General features: G+C 44.0%; 1 protein-coding gene across 1 annotated transcript in view; it reads right to left on the reverse strand.

The window, feature by feature from the left end:
- Window positions 1-6020: 6020 nt before the first annotated feature.
- Window positions 6021-22794, reverse strand: part of KDELR1 (KDEL endoplasmic reticulum protein retention receptor 1) — a 46620-nt gene continuing 29846 nt past the window's right edge. Inside the window, exons 3-5 of the mRNA XM_083162611.1 lie at window positions 15786-15944; window positions 11598-11850; window positions 6021-9649 (exon numbers count right to left, since the gene is read on the reverse strand). Coding sequence (XP_083018737.1) covers window positions 9615-9649; window positions 11598-11850; window positions 15786-15944 — 447 coding nt within the window. The 3' untranslated portion in view covers window positions 6021-9614. The remainder of the gene's footprint in view (window positions 9650-11597; window positions 11851-15785; window positions 15945-22794) is intronic.

Below are 22794 nucleotides of genomic sequence, written 5' to 3' on the forward strand. Positions count from 1 at the left end.
TGGCACTCTACAGGTAGACCTGCCCCAGTTATATCCCACACTGAAAGGCAGTAGCGGGACCAAGAGCTTAAAGGTGGAGGGTGCATGATGTGCCTCCCACTCCAGTGACTACATTTTTTTTGAGGGATATATACCCCACCTACAGAAATCATAATTTTATGCAGTATCTTTTATGTTCTTTTTTTTTTTGGGGGGGGGGGGGGGGGGGGGGAACATGGAGATGCTGCAATTTTATACCGTTATGTGTGCTTGAGCACTGAATAATATTTTTTTTTTTAAATAAGCAAACTTGTCATGTCTTTTCGTTTAATTTTTATTTTAAATCATTGAAGGTTGGCTGGCAGTTTATCGGCCCTAAAATGGCAATTTTTTATGTCATCCAAAAAGCAGGGCTGACCAGGTTCAGTGTAAACAGCGCAGACACAGGTCCAAAACAGATTGTATGTGGTGTAAATGGGGTAAGAAGCCGGGTCCGACCCTGGAAACACCTGTGTTCGAAGACCAGGGTCTTACAGGGATTTTGGTGTAAAAGAAGTAATAGACAATGGTGTGAGCCAATTGATGTAATTGAAGTCTAGTGCTATGCATTTTTTAAATGGGTTGAGTGCATGATCGGGGATAAAAATAGCAGTGTGCGTGTCTAAATAGACATAAAAAACATGAAAATCATATGTCGACCTTTTTCACGCCGACCTAATGACCATGTCGACCTATTTATTGTGCAGACCTAGTGACTGTCAACCTATAGTGGTCGACCTAATGACTGTTGACTTAATGCTTATAGACCTAGTGATAGCATCCCCTTTGGATTCCTATTCCATAGACATTGTCATTTATCTCCATTCCTTATTGGGTAAGTTACTTTCATATTTAAACAAATCCTATATACAAGGTGTGTATTCAATTCCAGGACTGGGGCTAATACAACGGAATGAATAATAAAAAACAAACATACGTTTAATAGTCCTGAAAATAATCACCTCACTCGGCACTCACACACTTTTGTGCACGGCGGTACAAATTCTGGAAACACGCTTCGTAGTCCCCTGAAGATATGCTTCGAAGTTGAGCGGTTACGTTTTTCTTTATGTCCTCTACGTCCTGAAATCGATGCCCTTTCAGAGCAGTCTTAAGTTTTGGTAACAAGTAAAAGTAAAGGAGGTGACAAATCAGGAAAATATGGAGGATGATTAACCTCTACGATGTCATGTTTTGCCAAAAAGCCCTTCACATTGAGAGAAGTACTTCTGGTCCCAGGCATTTCGTATATGAAAGACTTAACCTGTTATATGTTTTATTCTTTTTGACCAAATGGTGGTAAGGTAGCATTAGCTCAATGATGTTAACAGCCAAGTCTGCTTTCCTGATTCAGTTCCGCTCGCTAAGCAGCATTCCTTCCCTGCCCCCACCCTGCCGCTGAATCCCCTCTGTACCATGCAAGGTGATGTACGCAAAAACATCCCCTGGCACGCGGCCGAAGCGGAGAGAGATCATGTGATGGTGGCCAACCATTGAATGATTTCTCTCCCATTTGGAAATAAAAGTCACTTTAAACTGACTTTCTTTCTGTCACAGTCCTCTGAAGAGGGGGTGGGTGCAGCCGTCATGTGACGTCAGCCGCCGGGCATCGGCCCACCTGCATTCCCAGGGGAACGGCCAATGTTTTCATGGGGACACACATAAAATATTGGACGTTCCCCTGCTCCCCAGTGTCAGCCCCCGTGTGCACCCCCTCCATCCCCTACCCATGCGAACATCTCGGCAAGAGTGATACTCGCCAAAGGCATGGGGTCTGCACATGCACAAGTACATGTATGCGCATGCGCAGATCTTCCCACCATCGGAACATGGCTGAATTTGGGCCCTTCCGATCCATGTTCAATCACCCCCTTAGTATCACTTTTAATATCTGTAACAATAACTTACATTAAACTACAGCAACATACCTCCCAACATATGACTGGCGGCATGCGGGACAGTTGGTGCGGAAAGCACAGCGTCTATTCATGTGTGACGGGGGGGGGGGGCCCAACTGCCCCCTCCCTCCCACTGCTGGCCCCGGGAGGTACGTGGAAACATCCCAAAAAAACGGGACGTTCCCGCGATAAGCGGAACAGTTGGGTGGTATGCAGCAATTACACTTTAACTCAGCACAGCACACGTCAGTTCTTTTGCTTGTCTTTTGTTGTTATTTTAAATCAAATTTACAATGTAATCAGGTGTAGAAAAGTTGAGAGATTTTAGTTATTGCAGACTGTGCAGAATTTTAAGGAAAACAAAATGAATGTACATCATTAAATTCTGACAGTATTAAGGACCTAGTTCAGTTTAAAGCAGTCAAGTCAATTCCTGTGAGATTTAACCTCATGACTTCGAATGTTGGAATAATCACTTTCATTTGTATTGCAGCTATGAATTTTCATTCCGTTTTGCTAGCTGCAATAAATAATTTAGCAACTGAATGCATTCTGTGAATCTATTTGTTATGGTCTGGCTCAGTTTTGCAGGTAAAATGGCTGGAAAATAAATGTCTTTTGCAAGAAAGAAGAATTGGGAGGGGGTGTAATTGAATTGCCAGCGAAGTCTGCAAATTGCCACAGCATTTAGAAAGCAGCAATGGCACCACATCTTGTACGCTGTGATTGGATGATTTGCACCCAGCATTTGCAAAAAAAAAGTACTTTTATACCCTGTGGGGTGGTACACACTTTTGTGTGAGATCCCGCTTCTATAAAGTGCGGCCAGTGCGGCACAGATCTGGCAGTTGAATTCTCCCATTGGAATCATACAAAATTCTGTAAGCGTTCTTACTTACAATATGTGTGCATGTGCCAAATTCAGATGTATTTCAGTATAAGTGTTAGATATATTTAACTAAATCTAAATGTATTTACACAGGGGTTAAAGTGTGGGTGTGGGGGACTGGGTGGAACTGAGTTCCCCCACCTGTAATGGAAGTCCACCTCCATCACAGGCCTGCACAGTAATTTCAAGATAAATGCCTGTATCAGCAGCTTCACTTTCTGTCACAATATATGTAATGTCATGCTTTCACTGCTGCTGAAGTGAAGAAGAGCCACTTATAGCCCTTTCACACTGCAAAAATAACCCAGGTCGATCCCGAGTTGTTGCCAGGTTGATCAGGGTCGATATGAATGGCCTTTTTTGAATTTCGCAGACCCAGCAACTCAGCATATTTAATGAGATGCGAATTCGCTGCAAAATAGCGTAATAAAGTGCGATATAGTGCGATTTTTTAGTCATGAAAATGTGCGATTTTGGTTAAAAAAAAATAGAAAAAAATAAAAACCTGTGGGGTCCCCCCTCCAGAACATAACCAGCCCCGGGCTCAAAGAGCCGGTCCTGGTTTCATAAAATCACGGGGCAGAACAAATAGAGGTCCCTTGGATTTTACAAAACCAGCACCAGGCTCAAGGGCCGGTCCTGGTTCCCAAAATACGGGGGACAAAATGACTAGGGGTCCCCCGTATTTCAAGAACCAGCACTGGGCCCAACCAGCAAGCAGGGTAATGCCACAGCCGGGGGGAGACTTTTTATACAAGTCCCCCCCGGCCAAAGCATTCATCCCCCTGACCGGTCAGCATGGGCAGGGGTCCTGGGGAAGAACTTACCTGCCCATGCTGAAGCCCGGGGCTGTCCTCGATGCCCCTGGGCTGTGGGCATCGAGCTGATTCTGTGTAAAAAAAACAAAAAAAAAACTATTCTCTTATACCGTGGAACTATGAGTCCCAGCAAGCCTCCCCCTGCATGCTGGGACTTGGAGAACCACAAGTCCAAGTATGTGGGGCATTAAAGGCCCGCTGGCACTTGTAGTTCCACAGTAAAAGAAATAGTTAAATAAACACACTGACACACAATAAAAATAAAACTTTAATACATCCAAAGCCCATACATACTGATACTTACCTATCTTGAGCCCGTCGGTAGGTCCCTGGGTCCAGTGCTCCAGGGTCCGGGGCTCCATGGTCCGGTGCAATATATTGGCTGTTCCAATTTTAAGCATTGTAAGAACAGGTTGTTACTAGTCTTGTTGTAGTTTCCACAGGGTCCTTATGATAAGATCGACTGGCAACTTTTTTAACTTTCTCATTGCTGTATCTGTTACCAACTGCTGACTCACTATTATTATCATATGTGCTACTATTTATGACATTTTTTATTTAAAGCTATTGTTACCATTTTATGTTTTCATTTTATAAATGTTTTTATACATTTATCTGCTTAGCTACTAAATAAATGTATATGCCTTTAGGACAATTGTGCACTGTTTATAATACTTTGAGTGGAGAATAAGTTTTATCTGAATGAAATGGGGTAATGCTGTGTACACACGGGGGCGATAGGGGCTGAAATCGCTAGGAATATGGTCGCTGAGCGACCATATTGCCAGTGATTGGAGTGTGCACCAGCGATAAATCGCTGGGTGCGCGCTCCCTTTTTCAGCCCCTGAATGGTCGCTGGTTGGAGGAACATGCTCCTCCGACCAGCGACATCCCCTGCCTCTTCACCCAGCAGTGTTTAAATTTTCATCTGCGACCATCTCTGGTCGCAGATGAAAACGGGACATGGGGCAATATGATTGCTGAGCAATATATTGCCAGCGATCATATTGCCCCGTGTGTACGCACCTTAAGTTACTTAACAGCCTGGCTGCTTTATTTTGTACCAGCTGCAAGCAGTGACATTGTTTTCTGAGAGTCCACGCTGAGTTTTGCAACCCTGGAAGCCAGATTAAATCTCGCAAGCAAATTTCCCCACTCACATCTTCCTCCAATTTAGCACCTGGATTGAGTTTAACCAGCCAATCTCTTATCTGGTCAATCATGCAGGCACATTGATATAATTCCAGATCTGGCAATTCCAACCTCCCTACTTTTTTGACATACTCAGGAACTTTATTGCCAGTTTGGGACTCATTCCCCCAGATATATCTATTCCTTGTTCTATTAAATCTATAAATCTAAAATTTAGGTAACATTCTGGGGATAGCTCTGAACAAATAAAGTATTTTTGGCAAGAAAAACATTTTAATCATTGCGATCCGACCGACCCATGGCACTTCATTATTCATCCAGTCATTGACCTGTTTATTTAATTGTTTCAATAAAGCATCATAGTTACGGTCTAACACAGGGCTGGGCAACACCGGCCCTCCAGATGTTAGTGAACTACACATCCCAGGATGCTTTTCATTAGTTTTGCTATGTGGCCATGCTGAAACTGATGCAAGGCATGCTGGGATGTGTAATTCATCAACATCTGGAGGGCCGGTGTTGCCCAGCCCTGGTCTAACAGCTTTATCTCTGATGTTGTTTGATAAATCCCCAGATATTTCAAAGCATCATCTTTCCATTTGAATTTATATATACATTTTTGAGCATAGTTAGTACCATCGGATCCACATTTATAGGGAGTGCTTCGGTTTTATTTTTATTTAATTTATAATAAGGGACTAGGGAGAACTCTTCTATGATCTTTAATACCTCCGGGAGTGTTTCTCCAGGATCTCTAAGGAATAGCAAAGCATCAACTACATCTCGTTGAGAGATGTGGCATCTCTCCAACCTTAAATCCTTTATATTGAATGTTTGTCTAATAGTTACATCAAACGGTTCAATTGCCATTGTATATATTATTGGATACAGAGGACATCTCTGCCTAGTTCCATTTGAATAGCCAATCTTTTTGATGAAAAGCCATTGCAGAAGACATGTGATGTATAAAGGGCCAAAATACAATCTAAAAAGGGCCCATTTATTCCAAACGTCTGTAAAGCTTTAGACATGTAGCCCCAATGTAGCCTGTCAAAGGCTCTCTCTCCATCTAATGAGACTACCACTAGGTTTCCTCCGGGTGAATGTGTGTGCATGTACATGTGGTCGGGAATATAGATTGTAAGCTCCACTGGGGCAGGGATTGATGTCAATGTTCAAATATTCTCTGAAAAGAGCTGTGAAATATTTGTGCGCTATATAAGTAACGTAATAAATAAATTAGTAAATCAGAAACATCCATTTTAATTTTTACCAGAAATATAAAATCATAGCGTAATATTTTATACATGTGCTTGAATCCACGCAAAGATAAGAAATGCACATACAAAATGAAAAACAATAAGAGTGTTTATCAGATCAAACGAGGCAATCCCAAACCAGCCTTTTCAAACACAAAAAGAACACTCAACGCATTCTGTCAGATCCTTCTTAATAATAAACATCATCTTTCATAACAAAATAAGTTCATTATTAAGAAAACCCTGAGTGCTACCTGTATCATTGGGATTTTGTAATTAAAAGTAATGTTGATTCAAGTATTGGTAGAGCAATGCAAAATGGTTGGTTGGACAAGTCAGCGTGACCACTTTTATCAATGTGTACAAAAACAAAGAGGTACATAAACAAAGAGCAGCTGGGCTGATTTGACTTACCTCCCTGCACTAAATGGATAACGTAAGCGTGCAAATTTCATCTATTCGGGGGATCATGCACTCCCCCAACTTTTCCCTGCTACGGGATACTGCAAACTGTAGCTGGGTCAGCCTCCGAATAGCAGGACAGTCCTGCTGAAATTGAGACAGTTGGGAAGCATTGGGTGTCCTGGTCTACACACACTGTGCCCATAACAACAAAAAAAATACTTTCCCTTTAAAGCGTTTTCTGTTTCCTTGACTATAATAGGCAAAATGTCACCAGATTTAGTATACAATTCAAGGCATGTTTAGTTACAAAATCTACTGATACAGAAACGTGGCAGTAATGACGGTGTAATGGTTAGCATTACTGCCACTACAGAACTGAGGCCATGGGATCGATTCCCACCATGGCCCTAACTGTGCGGAGTTTGTATATTCTCCCCATACTTGCGTGGGTTTACTCCGGGTACTCCAGTTTCCTCCCACAATCCAGAAATATACTGGTAAGTTAATTGGCTCCTAACAAAATTAACCCTAGAATGTCTGTGTGTGCGTGTACATGTGGTAGGGAATATAGAGTGTAAACTCCACTGGGACAGGGATGATGTGAATATTCTCTGTAAAGCGCTACAGAATATGTGTGTGTTATATAACAAACTGTTAATAATAATATTGCACCATACAAGTCAAAACACTTGAATAAGAGAAACAGAACATGTAAAATTTGTATTGTTCTTTTTTTCAAAAACTGAAAATAAGGTAAACGAAACTAAAAGGTGCCACATCACCAAACTCACAGGTCACACAAAATAATCACCCAAAATCCTAAATTTATGCAAATGTTCTGCTCTCTGCAGATTTTAGAATTTTTTTCCCCCCATAAACTCTCTTTCCCATGCCTTGAATAGTATATTTACTAAACTTTGTGGCATTCCTATGATTAGCTAAAGATACGGACAGATCTGAAAAGAGAACTTATTCTATAATATTGGGCCTGATTCCTCGCTAAGCTGTGTATATTCGCTGCCTAACGAGCAGGTAAACTCCGCCCCCCCTGCCAATAGCATCCCCGCACTAGCTTGCAAGCAGATGTGTACGCTAACACACCCGCTCGCAAAAAAATAATATGAGGTGATTGGTTGGTACTTTTTCTCTCTCCAAGCTTTGATACATATACCCTGTACAATTACTCTAAGGGTTGCATTTATTAAAGCTTCAAAAAGTGAAATCGTGATGTTGACCATAGCAGCCAATCAGATCATGGCTATCATTTCTTTATTTCATCCTACAGATTTTATTGAAGACACTCTGTATTAACTACATTTTTCCTGCTGTAAATGATATCCGACTTCCGTCTGAATGTAACCGATGTTTTTGGCATTTTTTCATCCTGGAACGCATTCAGCGCCCTGTGAAATGAATGACACGCAGATACTTCCGGTATTTGCGTTGTATCGTGAAGGTTAATACCTTCCATTGAAGCCTCCTTTCACCCTATGTTGCTGGGAACCTTGTTCTCAAGGAGCTGGCAACAGGGGACAGTAATACAGGAGGTTCCGTCTGTTTGCGTCATTAGCGGTGACGCACTTCCGTTTATCTGGAACGCATATCCGGTATATGGAACGCATCGCCATATTGTTTTCACCCGGAAGTCGGAAATCACACGCCGATTAGCGGCGATCGTGTACAGCTGTATATAGGTATATATACTGGGACTTGGACATTATTTCAGCACGCTGCTGATGAAGGACATCGTTCCGAAACGCGTCTAGCGTGCTTCTTCGTTTTATTCTGGATCAAGTGGATCGTAAAGGGCTGTGCGTTGTGGACCCAAAGGACTGTGGCTGACTGTTTCCGGAAGCAGGGAACCCAGGACCTGAGGACTCTTATCCATCTGTCTGCTGTTTTGCCCCAAAGGATCACTTGTCTTGTGCTTTTACCAAAGTCACTTTATTGTAAGTGCAATTATTGTATTAAATATCTTTTATCCAATTGATCTGCACTATTTTTTGTTGTATTGTGTCTCCCCTGTTTCATCATTAGGGGAGAACCAGATAACGATACTACTTGGTACTATACCCTGTGAAACCAGTTAATCCAGTACCTATATGAGCATAAGTATTGTTCATTTTTTACATATTGTCACCTTGAGCGCTGTTGTTTCAAATTCACAATCTTTCTTTTTACATTGTCCTATTGTCAGTAGTTACAGGTGTTATTCTACTGTGTGAATTTGTTTATAGCTGCACGAGGTACTTTATTGCGCACCGTTTGGTTGATACTCTCTTGTATTCTTTATTTCATCCTAGAAAATAATAGACAGAATCTGATTGGTTGCTATAAGTATTATCACCTCTTTTCATTTTCAGAAGCTTTAGAAAATGTACTCCTAGTTTTCAGCAAACACTTGCGATGATCATATACATAGCCCAATTAACACAAGGTTTGTGACATTCAACATCTTTTAATGAATATAAAAAATTAGGATTGCATAGAAAGACTGGAGTCAAATCTCTCAAAATTTCAATTTGTGTGGCATTTTTAAAAAAAATACACAATATCTGTCAAGAGAACTATATACAGATTTAATTTCTCATTTACTCCATTGTTTAAACACCTGCAATTTGAACCAAGGCTTTAGACAGTTACTATTGTTCTCAATCTGTTATCACGGAACAGGGCCAACTAAACTGACTAAGAAAGCTTTATTACTACCCCAAAAAATGAACAAAAAAATCCCAACACAACTTCGGTTACATAAATTTGTAGTTTTCAAATCCTAACACCTCCAGGAAAAAACTAGGTATGCAAAATAGGAATCAAAGGATAATTAGAAAATAGATATAGAAAAAAAATAATAAGTCTAGATTCTGAAAGTGTTTCAGTTATATATTTAAGGCCCAAACTATAAATAGCTGACATACTGGAGAACCGTCTCTGTAAGAAAATATCAAAAGTCAGCTTGATAGTAATACTCTTCTTTTGGGAGTCTATTTTCTTTTGCATCTCTTGAAGAGTAGTGTAAATTGGAAAGAAGCTTCTCTTCAGATTTTGGGTCATACCGCCCTGAAAGTTTGTATTGTAAGTGATACACATCATCATTTTCCCTTCGTAATCTTTCTTTCTCAGCGGAGACTGAAAAAACACTGCAGAGAAGAGGACAGTGACTGCTTTATATCCCTTATGCTGGTAAGCTGAGCTTCTTTCCCTTTAGAACTGGAAAAAACAAAGAGATTAAAATGATAGACCAACTACAATTAACTCTCACAACAACAACAACAACAAATAACTCTAACAACAAATATAAAATACACCTGTTAAAAGATAAAGATTAAACATAAATCCTATATAATAAAAGGCTAAAGGTGCCCATACACTGCCTGCGATGTCTCACAGCAGTGTACGGACACCCAATACCCTGCGAGCCGCCGGGACCTTCCCGGTGGCAGGGAACGCATGCGATCCGTTGTGATGGATCGCATGTGTCCCTGCTTCCCGCCCGCCTCACCGCCTGGCGGAATGGGTGGTCGGATGGCCTGCCCGTCCGACCACCTGGTTGGGTCTGATGCGCATGGGAGCGCAAATCGGACTCAACAGCATGTCAGGGAGAGGTGATTTGATCTGATTTAACGGGCCGATTGGTCGCAATCGGCCGAAATCGGACCAAATTGCCTTGATGTATGGGGGCCTTAACACTGCTCCTTACATCTATGGGGGGATTCAAGTATCGTGCGTCCCAGCGGCCACTAGATGGCGCCAGATGGAGCAATTCATATGCTGCGGGCACAGAAAACCGCTGTTGCTGACATTGATGTTAACTAGCACATAGTTCCCATCGCAGCCACATATGGTAGTGATAGGTACATATGCTAGTGATGATTTACATATCCCATCACTAGCAAATCAGGGTTGCCTACACTCCCGTATTGGCTGGGAGGGACCTGGAATTCGGGCCCCCCTCCTGGCCCCACCCGGAAAGGTGGGCAATCCTCCCAAATTCTGCCGGCACCCCCTACATCTCCCTGGCCGCAGCGTTAAATTACCGCACTTCGTGGCTTTTATGCAAATAGTATCATTTTAGCCCAATCCCCTCCTTGAGGACCCACAAATCGAGATATTTACAGTACTCTCGGTGGGGCTTGATGACGTCTACATCAGGCCCCAACCCCCGAAGTGCTGCTGACAGTGTTCTCTCCAGACTTCTCCCGGAAAGGAGACTTTAAAAGTAGGCAAGTATGTAGCAGATACAGTATTACCTAGCACATAGCTGCAATCAAAATTGAGCTCAGGTGCACCCTGTTTCCACCGATCATCCTTGAGATGTTCCTACAGATTAATTGGAGTCCACCTGTAGTAAATTCAGTTTATTCACCATGATTTGGAAAGGCACACACTTCCCATCCAACCAATCCAATTTATGTACATGTAATTTCAGAAATCCAACAAAACTAGGGCAGCGATGCTCTTTTGTACAATAGCAAGGCTTAAACAGCATCGCGGGAGGCACTTAAGTCAGAAAATGCCTGTACTCACCACTAAACACCTGTGAGTGCTGTTGTATTCCGACTTACCAGTGCGCTGATTAGAATAGCTCTCGGAGCACCCTACTGGCACTACTTACAGCACTGAGAATTGACCCCATCTGTTCAGTCAGTTTGTTAGCTGCTTGGTGAAAACAGGTGACAATCAACTACTTGTTCCTCAACAACCATACATCGGACAAAACTGCTCTTTCAGTTTGTATATTCAAACAGATTTGGGAACAAAATAATTATCATTATCTCTGTTTTCTTGGAACAAGCAGCCAACAAGTTAGTTGGTTAGGCAGATAATCTTAAAGTGTATGACCAGTTTAAGGCAGAGGCTCTCAGACTGCCCAAAAAGTTCTATCTTCCAGGTTTCCTCACAGAACACAAGGTAATTATTAGCTCCACCTGTCGATCTTTTAAAATGTGTCTGTGAGTTATGAGTACACCTGTGAACCTACCGGGTGACCTGGAAACGTGAACAGTTTGAGGTTCTGATTGATGAGTTTGAGAAACAATGGACTAAGAAAAGACTATCCACAAATGATGCTATATACTTGTGTAAATATATGCCAGATCAATTGCCAACAGCATACCCTTTATTTCTTCCTATCCCTCTATTGATACTAATATCTTACCTTTGGTAATATATAAATAAAAGAAGTCGCAATACAAGATGGTCTGCACGAGCCCAGCTACAATTGCAATAAGATCAAAGAATCCCTCAAACTGATAACGCCAGATCCAGTTGAAAAGATAGAGGGTACGGTAGATTCCCAACGCAAAGAGGTAGTGGCTGGTAATGGTCTCCGCTTCCCCAGTCTTACTGACCATAAACAGTTGTGGCAATATTGCAACAGACTCCAGGTAAATGGAAAATGTCCACAAAATCTGTAAAATAAAGTACAGGCAGGCATGTTCAATCAATTCAGTAGCGTGCTCGGCAAAACACCACAATACAGTTAGCATTTAGAGTACACTACCAAGCAGGATCTCTGAGGTAAAACAGGTTTCAGTATTTATCCCTTAGAGATATGATTTTTTTTTGTATTTTCCGTTCTGTTGCAAACTCAATTTCAGTATTGCATTTGAAAACTCCAAACACATATATGTAGTAAGTCAATGACATGCAAGGCATGATAGTAGCAGCACCCCTTTTCCACTGGAAACCTGAATCCCACCCAAGTAACTGAACATGCAGCAAGCAGTGTCACAATGGCTTAAAACCTCATTCACACCAAAGGCTGGACTCCGTCTCTATATATACATTTTCGGATGGCCTGTCACACTGTTCGCACAGCAGGTGACTAAAGTCATGCCAGGTTCGACCTGTATAGCTATCAGGGTTGGGTTCTCAGGTAACACAACCCAGGTTACTTTGGTCTGACCCTTTACCACCAAACCTTGATCTGGGTTGCCCCGGCAATAATCGGGGGAATAATAAAGAAAATGGCAAGGGCTGTTTATTGTCTAATATAATACAAGTTTATTCCTATGTTAAACCAGACAATTCTAACTGTAATTTAACAGATGTTGGGCCGGATGCACTAAGTATCAAAATGTGACAAAAAGGAGAGTGATAAACAACCAACCAATCAGCTCCTGTCGGACATTTTTCAAACACAGTATGTGATATGGCAGGTAGGAGCTGATTGGCTGGCTGTTTATCACTCTCCATTTTATCACTTTTTTAAGCTTAGTGCATCTGGCCTACAGGTGCAGATATACTAAGCCTTGGAGAGTAATAAAGTGGACAGAGATAGCCAATCTCCATTATATCACTCTCCCCACACATACGTTACGTGTTCACCATTACCCTTGTTGGTGTTCAAAATAACTTGATAGGAGGAGAATTCATGCCAACTACACCTAACAAATTATCAGTTCTTATAAGAAAAAAACATAGACATATGTGATATTTCCCTGACTAGACTGTAGCATCCATATGTAGCAATCTGCAGGTGATGACACTGGCCAGTAATGCAATACAGAGATGCTCGCTGTGCACAATATATAATATGTCATCTTTATGAGGACGAGACACTTGGTATAAACTTCATTAGTAACATAATAACAGAGTTAGTGAGGTTTAAAAAATATGTTAGTCCTTCAAGTTCAACCTATTACAAAGGGTCGTCCAAACTGAACAAATGTATTACAGGTACACTGCCATACAAGAATTAAGCAGTTATTTTTAGAAAAAAACTCTATTACTATTCATTTTCTTTCTGGACTCCCTGCTATGTATTGAACCTAATATCCAGGATGTATGCAGCAGCTGTGCGAAAATATGCAAATGTTGCTGCCACCTGGATTTGTATTGTGGCATCCACCAGCGGTTTTGCAAATGCCAGTGGCTGCATACAAAAACACAGTATTCGCTGCAGATCAGTCAAGTTATAAAGATCTGGTTTGCCCTTTGGTCATACAGCATGGCTGCAGGAATAGACACTAGTGCCATTGGGGCAGATGTATTAAGCTTTAACAAGAGATAAATCCAAGGATGATAAGGAGAGATAAACGTCCAGCCAATCACCTGCTAACTGCCATGTTACAGCCTGTGTTTGAAAAAAATCAGTAAGGAGCTGATTGGCTGGACGTTTATCTCTCCTTATCACCCTTGCATTTATCTCTTGTTAAGGCTTAACCCCTTGAGTGGTGGGTTTTGCTGGGGCTCCTGAGGAAGACGTGTTAGCACGTCGAAACGCGTTGAGCCACCATTTGTTTCCAGACACTTATTGCACCTGCCATCTAACCACCCGGACCAGCTTGAAAAATTCAAAAGGATTCCACAGCCTCAGTCCACATAACCAAGGCCCATTTGGGTGTATTGAAACCATCTCACCCACAACATCTCGCCTTCTACTGAGTTAATCCGGATCCATAATGCTGGATAATTCTCCGGGACTATTCTAAACTCTCCTTGGAAACATAGGAGACAGACCATCCGACCATATATTTGGTAAATATTCAACTTTATTGGTGCATGGAACTGCTGCTATAATCCCTTCCATTGGAGCAAATACCCATCCAGATTGTTTTTTACATATATATTTTTTATCTATTTTTTCATTGACCTATTCTGAGAATTCTCTGTAAACAATGGTTAATTGTTCTTTTTATTCTGTATAATAAATGTATTTTATTGTATAAATTATTTAATTTCTTATTCAGTCACTCCTAGCGCTGTATACTATTTTCTATTTCCTTTGCTGGGGCAGGATAAACCTACCAGGACAGGTTTGACCTGCCCCAGCAAAACCCACCACAGGTCGTCCGAGGCTGCTCCCCCTCCCTCCCCTTTCACCTTCGCTCTGGCGTTAGTACGCCGGAGCTCTGCTACCGCCGCTGCCCCAGCCGACTGTCAGTGTGATCACACAGGCGCCAGGATCGGGGATGTTTCGCGGCGGCTCGGGAGGACTCGGGTGCCTGAACTCTCCCGAGTCCCCCCGAGCCGCCCCGAACCTGCCGCCTGTCAATCACTAGAACTAATGGTGGCGGGGGCAGGGGAGCTCCGGCGTACAATCGCCGGAGCTGAGAGGTGAGGGGGATTGAGGGGAGGGGTCATCAGAGCGGCCACTGGGGGGGGGGGGGGGGGCTCGGACAGGTGATGTGCCAGTGGTGCACACCTGGACACCACTGGCGCACACCTTCATTTTAGTGGTATGCCCGGAGATTTTCCGGGAAAGCCCGCTGCGGCAGCGCAGCTGAGCCCGAGAAATTTCCGGGCATACCACTCAAGTGGTTAATACATCTGTCCCATTGTACCTGCATACCGGATAGCGACCGCAAGCAATAGCATGTTCACAAATTGGTTGTAATGCGACTGCAATTATGCAGCCCCCATTTAGTAGTTAACTCCCGAAAATGGTCCCTGGCTGTCAATCAAAAAAAAAGACAGAAAATAAATAAATCGGATTTGCATCTCTCTCTAAATCAGGCCCACTAAACTTTGGTTTTCAATCACAGCTAAAAATCCTGCGGCCAAATTTCATAGCCTGGGAGATTTAAAGCTGCAGTGTTATGCAAAAAGCAAATCCAGGTTTGTATTTTCTTAAAAGAATTGTATCTCTAAAACTTGTAACTAAACTTGCAGTTGCCTCAACTCACAGGCAAAGCCAAGGAAAAATTGCTGGGGCAAAGCAGGGGGCGTGGCCTAATTACTGATTATGACCACACCCCCTTTTAAAAATAGTCATGAAAAAAGCACTGTTTATGCGCCTAAACTGTGCCAACCTACATGGGAGGGGTTGTAGGCTCCTTAGCCAGGAGCAGAACTAGGATGGGTGTGATCATTCAGAGGCCTCCCTGAACCCACCGCAGTCCAACACATACCAGCATGGGCTGGGCTGAGGAGAGAGGCAGCTGGCAGACAAGTAAGAAGAGGAAAAGCGCATACTTAAGCCCCTACCGGGACCCTTCAACAAGCCCGGTACTAGCTCGCCCCTACCTCGTGGTGCAGCATCTCACAAGTTATAATTGACTTCTAAAATCTAAGGATGAGTGTCAGTTGCTACTGTCCTCGTAGTTTTTATTAACTATGTTGAATTTGTAGAGGCCCAAGTCTCGCAGAGTTTTTCAGCGCATACCTGCCTGCAACCATGGACAAAATACGAAAATGCCTTCCAAGGGGTTTTGGTTTTTGCCCACACGCAGCTCACCTTTAAGTATCTCTGTCATGTTATTTAGGCACATATACCATGCGTATATCATTTTAAAGAATAACCTGACCGCAAACACAAAAAAATTATTAAGCAATTGCATTCCAACAGCTTCTCTGCCATAAAGACCTCAGGTTCTGCGTGTTCCGATGATTCTTTCCTTACCTCGAGAGGAGTGAAATCATGGTTGACAAGAAAAGCCAAAATAGCTGTAGGGACAATAAGAAACTCCACGCGGAAGGTGTCATGGTTCCCATCATAAGTTGCTTTGAATTTGTTGTAGATCATCCACACCGTGGCATAAGAACTTCCAACATAGACAATCTGTGAATGCAGAGGGTGTACACGTTCACATTATAGCACACACAGTCAGGTATGTGTAAAGCACTACAAGCCATATTACGCTGAGAGACAAACACGCTGTCTGTGTTGTTTAATCAGCCACAGAGTAGCGCTGACAGGTGAAATACAGAGTTATAGTCCCATATTTTGAGACGATTGTGGCACAGCAGACACCAGTATCACAAGTAGGGATAGTACAGGATATAATATGCAGGCTAAATATTAGCAGTAGCAGGAATTTAAAAAGAACCCACTTGTGTTCCTAAAAATGATGGATTCAGACAGATCCTTAAATAAAGATGCAATTCACAGGGGGAAATTTACTAAGCCGGATGTTCTATTTGACATGTGATGTTGCTGTGGGCAACCAATTTAAAACCTACTTATTTATTTAGCACCTTCTCCAAGATAATAGATAGAGGGCCGGAGGCACTAAGCTTCAAAAAGCGATAAACAACCAGCCAATCAGCTCCTGTCTGACATTTTTCAAACACTGTCTGTAACATGGCAGGTAAAAGCTGATTGGCTGGTTGTTTATCACTCTCCAATTTATCACGTTTTGAAGCTTAGGGCATCTGGCCCAGTATCTGATTGGTTGCCCATAGCAACAGCCCATGTGAAATAGAACTCTCATCTTAGTAAATTCCCCCCACAGTGTTCAAAATGAAATCCCATACAGATGAATTGCTAAATACATTTTGTGTATCGACTGCACACTCAGACGCACTCACAATGACTAATCCAAAATTGGACACAAATTGGGATATAGAGGAAGCTACGTGCCTCTTTCATGTTCACGGTACAGTAACTATATATAGCGCCTTTGCCCGATTGTTCTGGAGGCATTCTTCAATTATCGCTTACATTTTTTTAAAAATCCCAGAAAATAAAACAAAATTGTGAATGTCCTCTTTTCTGTCCACATACACTTAGCGGGATATTCAATCCAGGGTCATGACTGTCCGGCTGGCCCTGACAGACATGACCCTGTCCCGTTCTCGGCCGGCGCAACGTTGAAATCGGCAGGTGGGATTCAATGTCCAGCCTGCCGAATACTGAAAAGGTGGCGTGGCAATGAGATACAGCCGTGGATCATCAAGCTGCGACCGGCAGCTCGACATCCACGGCCGTTCTTGGCAGAAGGGGCCCAACTGCATCTAAAGTCGGGCCCATTCTGCAGAGATCCCTGTTCAATGCTGTCGGGAAAGACAGCATTGAATAGGGCCCCGCCACTATTTCCCTCCTCGGGAATAGCTGCGGGAGATTCAATACCCCCTTATTCTCAAATCGTACCCAATAGGCCTGTTTAGCGCACTACAGACATTGCTACTTAGCTGTACAAAAAACAGTAATCACACTATAAGCACGCTAACGGCTGGGTGTGCAGATTCACACGGGATGTGAGCGGGACAGCAGATCGGATCAGAATCGGAGGTTAAACACATCTATTCATCCAATATAATAATATATATAATTGTATGAAAAGTGCCCAAATCACACGAGTGGATGGGGGCCTTTATGGTGGAGAATCTGCACATACACGGGACCTGATCTGCGCATGTGGTGCAGAACAGGTCCTGCAATATCAATCCCAGTCCTCCCTTAGTCGCAGCATGGATGACATGCTCTGGCATTTAGGGAGCGGAGAGCAACCTGGTTCATTTTTCAAAACAGGGGCGTCACAAATGCCAGGACTGGGGTCTGCATATTTGGTTACACACTTCCTGGATCTAGCTGACCTGTTCCGTAGGCCAGTCTGAGTAAGCTTTGGCTTGCACAGACTGGTCGCGGACTGCGGCCATCGTGACCAGTGATCCAATGCTGCATCTTCGGATTTGCCTGCGGCTGTACAAATCAGAATCAAGGCACAGAACTTAGAAAAAAATAGCAAAGTTGAAAAAAAGTATCTGTGCCATGCATCATTATGCTTCATTTGGGAGATAACAACAATTTCTTTGCTACAAACCCCCCCCCCCCCCCCAAAAAAAAAAAAATAATAATAATCATGACACTACTTGCGAAGTAAGTAGCAAAATTGTGGAAAAAATACAGTGTGGGAATGCGCCAGGCATCTCACACTATAAAAGGGATAGGTCTGTGAGGACACCCATATATAACCCAATGTACAGAGTAGGCTGTCTACTGCGAAAAGCAAAAGATGAATAATATTGTAAAATCTCTGTTTAACACAAACATTGCATTTAGGTGCATTAGTAGAGTATGCAAATATAGTCTTTCAATTTGTAACCAAATTTGAGGGAATGCAGAAGTTTCTTGCTTTCACATTTTAAGATCAAAATGGTTAAACCAGAAATCAACAAATCTAAAATCTTCTTTAAATGGCAACCGGCAAAACACCAAATCTATCAGTGTTCATTGTCGGAGTGGGGCAAGAAGGACCCACCTGGGGAATGTAGTGGAGGGGTCCAATGTTTAAATGGTTTAGTCAACCATCAGATGGAGTGCGGTCAGCCGCTTGGCTAAGCATTAGGTGAATTGTGCTGTACTTTCTATAGAAGCAAACTAAGCACCCTTGTTTATCAATGGCCCTGCCCCAGTAGGTAATTGACCCTTTAATCGAGTAGAAATGTATAATTTGAATGCACAATTGATACATTTATACAGTCTGGTACTTGACCCCTAGAGGACAGGATGAGCTCTCAGGGAATGGGGCCCACCAGAGATTCCCCTGTATCACCTGTGGGACAATCCAACCATGTCAGGATTTATATAACCAAATAATTTGTCACCCGTCTTCACCAACCCAAGGTCCGCCTAGTTATCCACTTTATACAGGGCAGGATGTACTAAGCATCAGGGCTGGATTAAGGGGGGCTCAGGAAGTAAGTACCCCAGGCCCCACATGTATTTTTTTTTTTAGCTAAAGGTTTTGTGCATAGGAGTGGGGTAGTACTGCAGCTTCACCTATCTGCCGATGTGACAATTAATTAATTAATTTAACGTTTTTAACGGTTAATGGTGCTGAGAATCGGGAGCTGTGGCACAAGATTACCGGGAGTTGACTAAGTCCCATGAGACTTTGCACAAGAGGTCAGAGGCTGAGAGTTTTGTACTGAGCCCTGATTGGTGGAGATCATCACGATTCTCAGGCCCATGGAGGACAGGAGCAGCAGCAGTATCATCATGGGAGGTTTTTTATCAGAGGCAGCGCTGAGCCTATGAGGTCTCATACAGAGCAAGGTACAGAGAGACAAACACAGGCTTTCCATGTGGTATATATCCCCAGCAGTTACCCATTGATCATTTATTCTTTAATCTGAGCCCTTTATGGTCACTTCTCCATTAGATTCTTTCAGATTATCAACCTGTTGTACATTATAAATCCTGCAAGACTAATCTAATACCAGCAGGTTTGTACATACTCTCCCATGTAATTTTCCCTATTCTTTCTGACCAGTTAAAGATCATATATATTATGGGTACAACTCTCTGATAATCCAGATGCCCTGACTAGCATGCTTGCCCATGGAGTTTACATGTACTCTACCAGCAACTTTGGAGTTTACATTGTCACGATCCGAGCTGTCAGACAGACTTTCTTACCGGCTAAGTGCCTCCGCAGGTTCAGCTTGCGGTCCAGACGTCATCCCTGCCGGCGTTCTGTCTGCCGTGCGCCATCACCGCTGCCATCCTCCAGTCTTCTCAGCGCTGCTGAGTCCGCGGCTGCGCACCGCTCTCCTTGTCCCCAGTGACAGTACTCAGTGCACGGCAATCCATCCGTCCGCCGCCATTGCTCCCAGTATCCAGCATGGTGTGCACAAACACACTTTCCCGCCATAGCAGACATGGGGGCTGCCATGTTCTTCCCAGTCACATGTCTGTACTGTCCAATCCTGAGGGTTCTGATCTCCCAGTCATACCTGCCCGGCCAATCCTGGCCACTCAGTGGGTATAAGTATGCTGGGAGCTCTCAGAACCTTTGCTAGTGCTTCAGTTGTCTCCAGTGTATGGTCAGCTGTCCTTGTCTCCGTGCAAGTGTATTTCCTGCTGGTGTTGTCTCCTATGCTGCAGTGTGTTCCAGGTTGTTCCATCTCCTGTGAAGTCCAGGTTATTCCATCGCCTGTGATCCTGCCTCTACAGCCCAGCGACCAAGCCTAGCTCCGGGACTCTGGTCCTTCGATGCTCCAGCATCACCAATCATCGATGTCCCATCATCGCCTGTAAATCCGATATTCCGGATCTCCAGTTTCCAAGTCTTCCGTCCGTCATTCCGGACCCACAGTCTCCACGTCCGTCATTCCGGACCCACAGTCTTCACATCCGATATTCCGGATCCGATGTTCCACCATCGATACAATTCTTCAACTCATCTGTAAAGTATTGCAATCTGCATGAACTGTATCATTATTCCTGCATACTTTACTGCCTGTCATATTACAACCATCTGCTAAATAAACTCGGTTGTATTTTACCTTTGACTACTCATTGGCTCCAGGGTGCACTGTCGCGCAGTCCATGCGCAAGGGTCCTCTCCAACCTCCCCGGTTCAGGTACCGGTCCAGGTTCCCACCAGAGGTCTCAGTCTCGTCGACTCAGCCCCCTGGTGTGACAGTAAGCACTAGCCAAATGGATCCAGCCGCAAGCCAAGCATCACCATCCAGCCCTGTACAGCAACTGGCTGTTCGCTTGGATCAGCAAGAGGCTGCGCAGAGCCAAGCGATTCATTGTCTGCAAGATCTGTCTTCCCGGCTGGATAAGCTACAGACCACTCTCAGTGGCCCTGAGCCTGTCAGAGAACTTCCAAGTCCAGTTCATCCTCCTGTAATGGCTGCTGCACCTCGCCTTCATCTATCGGTCCCCACTAAGTATGATGGGAACCCCAAGACCTGCCGAGGTTTTCTTAATCAGTGTGAGATTCACTTTGAGCTGCAACCCAGCAACTTCCCTACTGAAAGGGTCAAGATCGCCTACATCATCTCCCTCCTGTGTGGAGCAGCGTTAGAATGGGCGTCTCCCTTATGGGAAAGATCCGATGCCATCCTGTCCAACTACAAGGACTTCGTGTCAACATTCCGGCGTATCTTCGATGAGCCTGGGCGATCAGCATCTGCCTCCACTGAACTCCTTCGTCTCAGACAGGGATCCCGCTCCGTCGGGCAATATCTGGTCCAGTTCCAGATTCTGCCGTCTGAACTCTCCTGGTGTGATGGGGCCTTATACGCAGCTTTCTGGCATGGTCTATCCGACCGTATTAAGGATGAACTCGCTACCAGAGATTTACCCTCAGGTCTAAGTGACCTTATATCATTATGTATTAAAGTAGACCTACGCTTCCGAGAAAGGGCTATAGAACGTCACAAGAGCGCTCCAGTTAAAGTGCCAACTCCTCCGCCTTCTTTACCCACTGCTCCTGCGGTCCATTCCAAAGAAGAACCAATGGAGATAAACCGCTTCCGTTTGTCTCCAGGAGAACGTCGACGTCGTCGGTTGGCACAGCTCTGCCTGTATTGTGCCGATCCTGCACATCAAATTTCTGCATGCCTAAAGCGTCAGGAAAACTCCTCCTCCTAGCCCGTCAAGGAGAGGGTAGGCTAGGAGTAATTAAGTCCTCTCCATCAGCAACTGATTGCGTCCTTCCAGTTTCCCTACAAGTTGGTCAGCAAGACTGTCTCCGCACTTCTTGATTCCGGTGCCGCTGGCAACTTCGTTACTGCAGAACTGGTCCGCAAGTGGGGGTTACCCACTGAAAGTCTTTCCAAGACTGTCTTCCTTACTGCTGTGGATGGCAGTAGGATTCCTAATGCGACAGTCTCCCGCAGAACTTTGCCACTTACAGTGAAAGTGGGAGTCCTGCACACTGAACTTTTGTTCTTCCTGGTTTGACCCCGAGCCACTCACGCTCTGGTTCTGGGTTTACCCTGGCTCCGTCTTCACAATCCTCGTCTTGATTGGAAGACATCTGAAATCCTTTCCTGGGATCCTTCCTGCTCCGGTACCTGTCTCCAAAAGGTACTCCCAGCTCGTCATTCTTCAGCCGATGCAGCAGACCTTCCGCCTCTTCCCTACCAAGAGTACTCAGATGTATTCAGCAAGTTTGGCGCTGATGTCCTACCTCCTCACAGACCGTGGGATTGCCCTATCGACCTTATCCCAGGCAAAGAACCACCCAGAGGTAGAACCTATCCTCTCTCTCTTCCAGAGACTCAAGCCATGACCGACTACATCAAGGAAAATCTGGCAAAGGGATTCATCCGTCCTTCGACTTCTCCTGCTGGTGCAGGATTCTTCTTCGTAAAGAAGAAGGATGGAGGCCTCCGTCCCTGCATTGATTATCGCGGCCTCAATGACATCACAGTAAAGAACCGATATCCGTTGCCCCTCATCACAGAGCTGTTTGACCGTGTCAGCGGTGCAACCATCTTCACGAAACTCGACCTGAGGGGTGCATATAATCTCATCCGCATACGAGAGGGCGACGAGTGGAAGACGGCGTTTAATACGAGAGACGGCCACTATGAGTACCTCGTCATGCCCTTCGGGCTCAGCAATGCCCCAGCCGTGTTCCAGCACTATGTCAATGAGATTTTTCGGGACATTCTGTATCGACATGTAGTTGTATATCTCGATGACATTTTAATCTACGCCAATAACATCACAGAACATCGTTATTGGGTCAAAGAGGTTCTGTCCCGGCTGCGAGCTAATCATCTCTACTGCAAACTGGAGAAGTGTGTCTTCGAGGTGAAGTCTATACCCTTCCTAGGGTACATTGTCTCCGGTTCTGGTCTTCAAATGGACCCAGGAAAACTGCAGGCCATCCAAGATTGGCCAATTCCCTCTTCGCTGAAAGGTATTCAACGTTTCCTGGGTT

The sequence above is a fragment of the Crinia signifera genome, chromosome 19 (assembly GCF_055691185.1).
Source record: "Crinia signifera chromosome 19, ASM5569118v1, whole genome shotgun sequence".
Classification (NCBI taxonomy): Eukaryota; Metazoa; Chordata; class Amphibia; order Anura; family Myobatrachidae; genus Crinia; species Crinia signifera.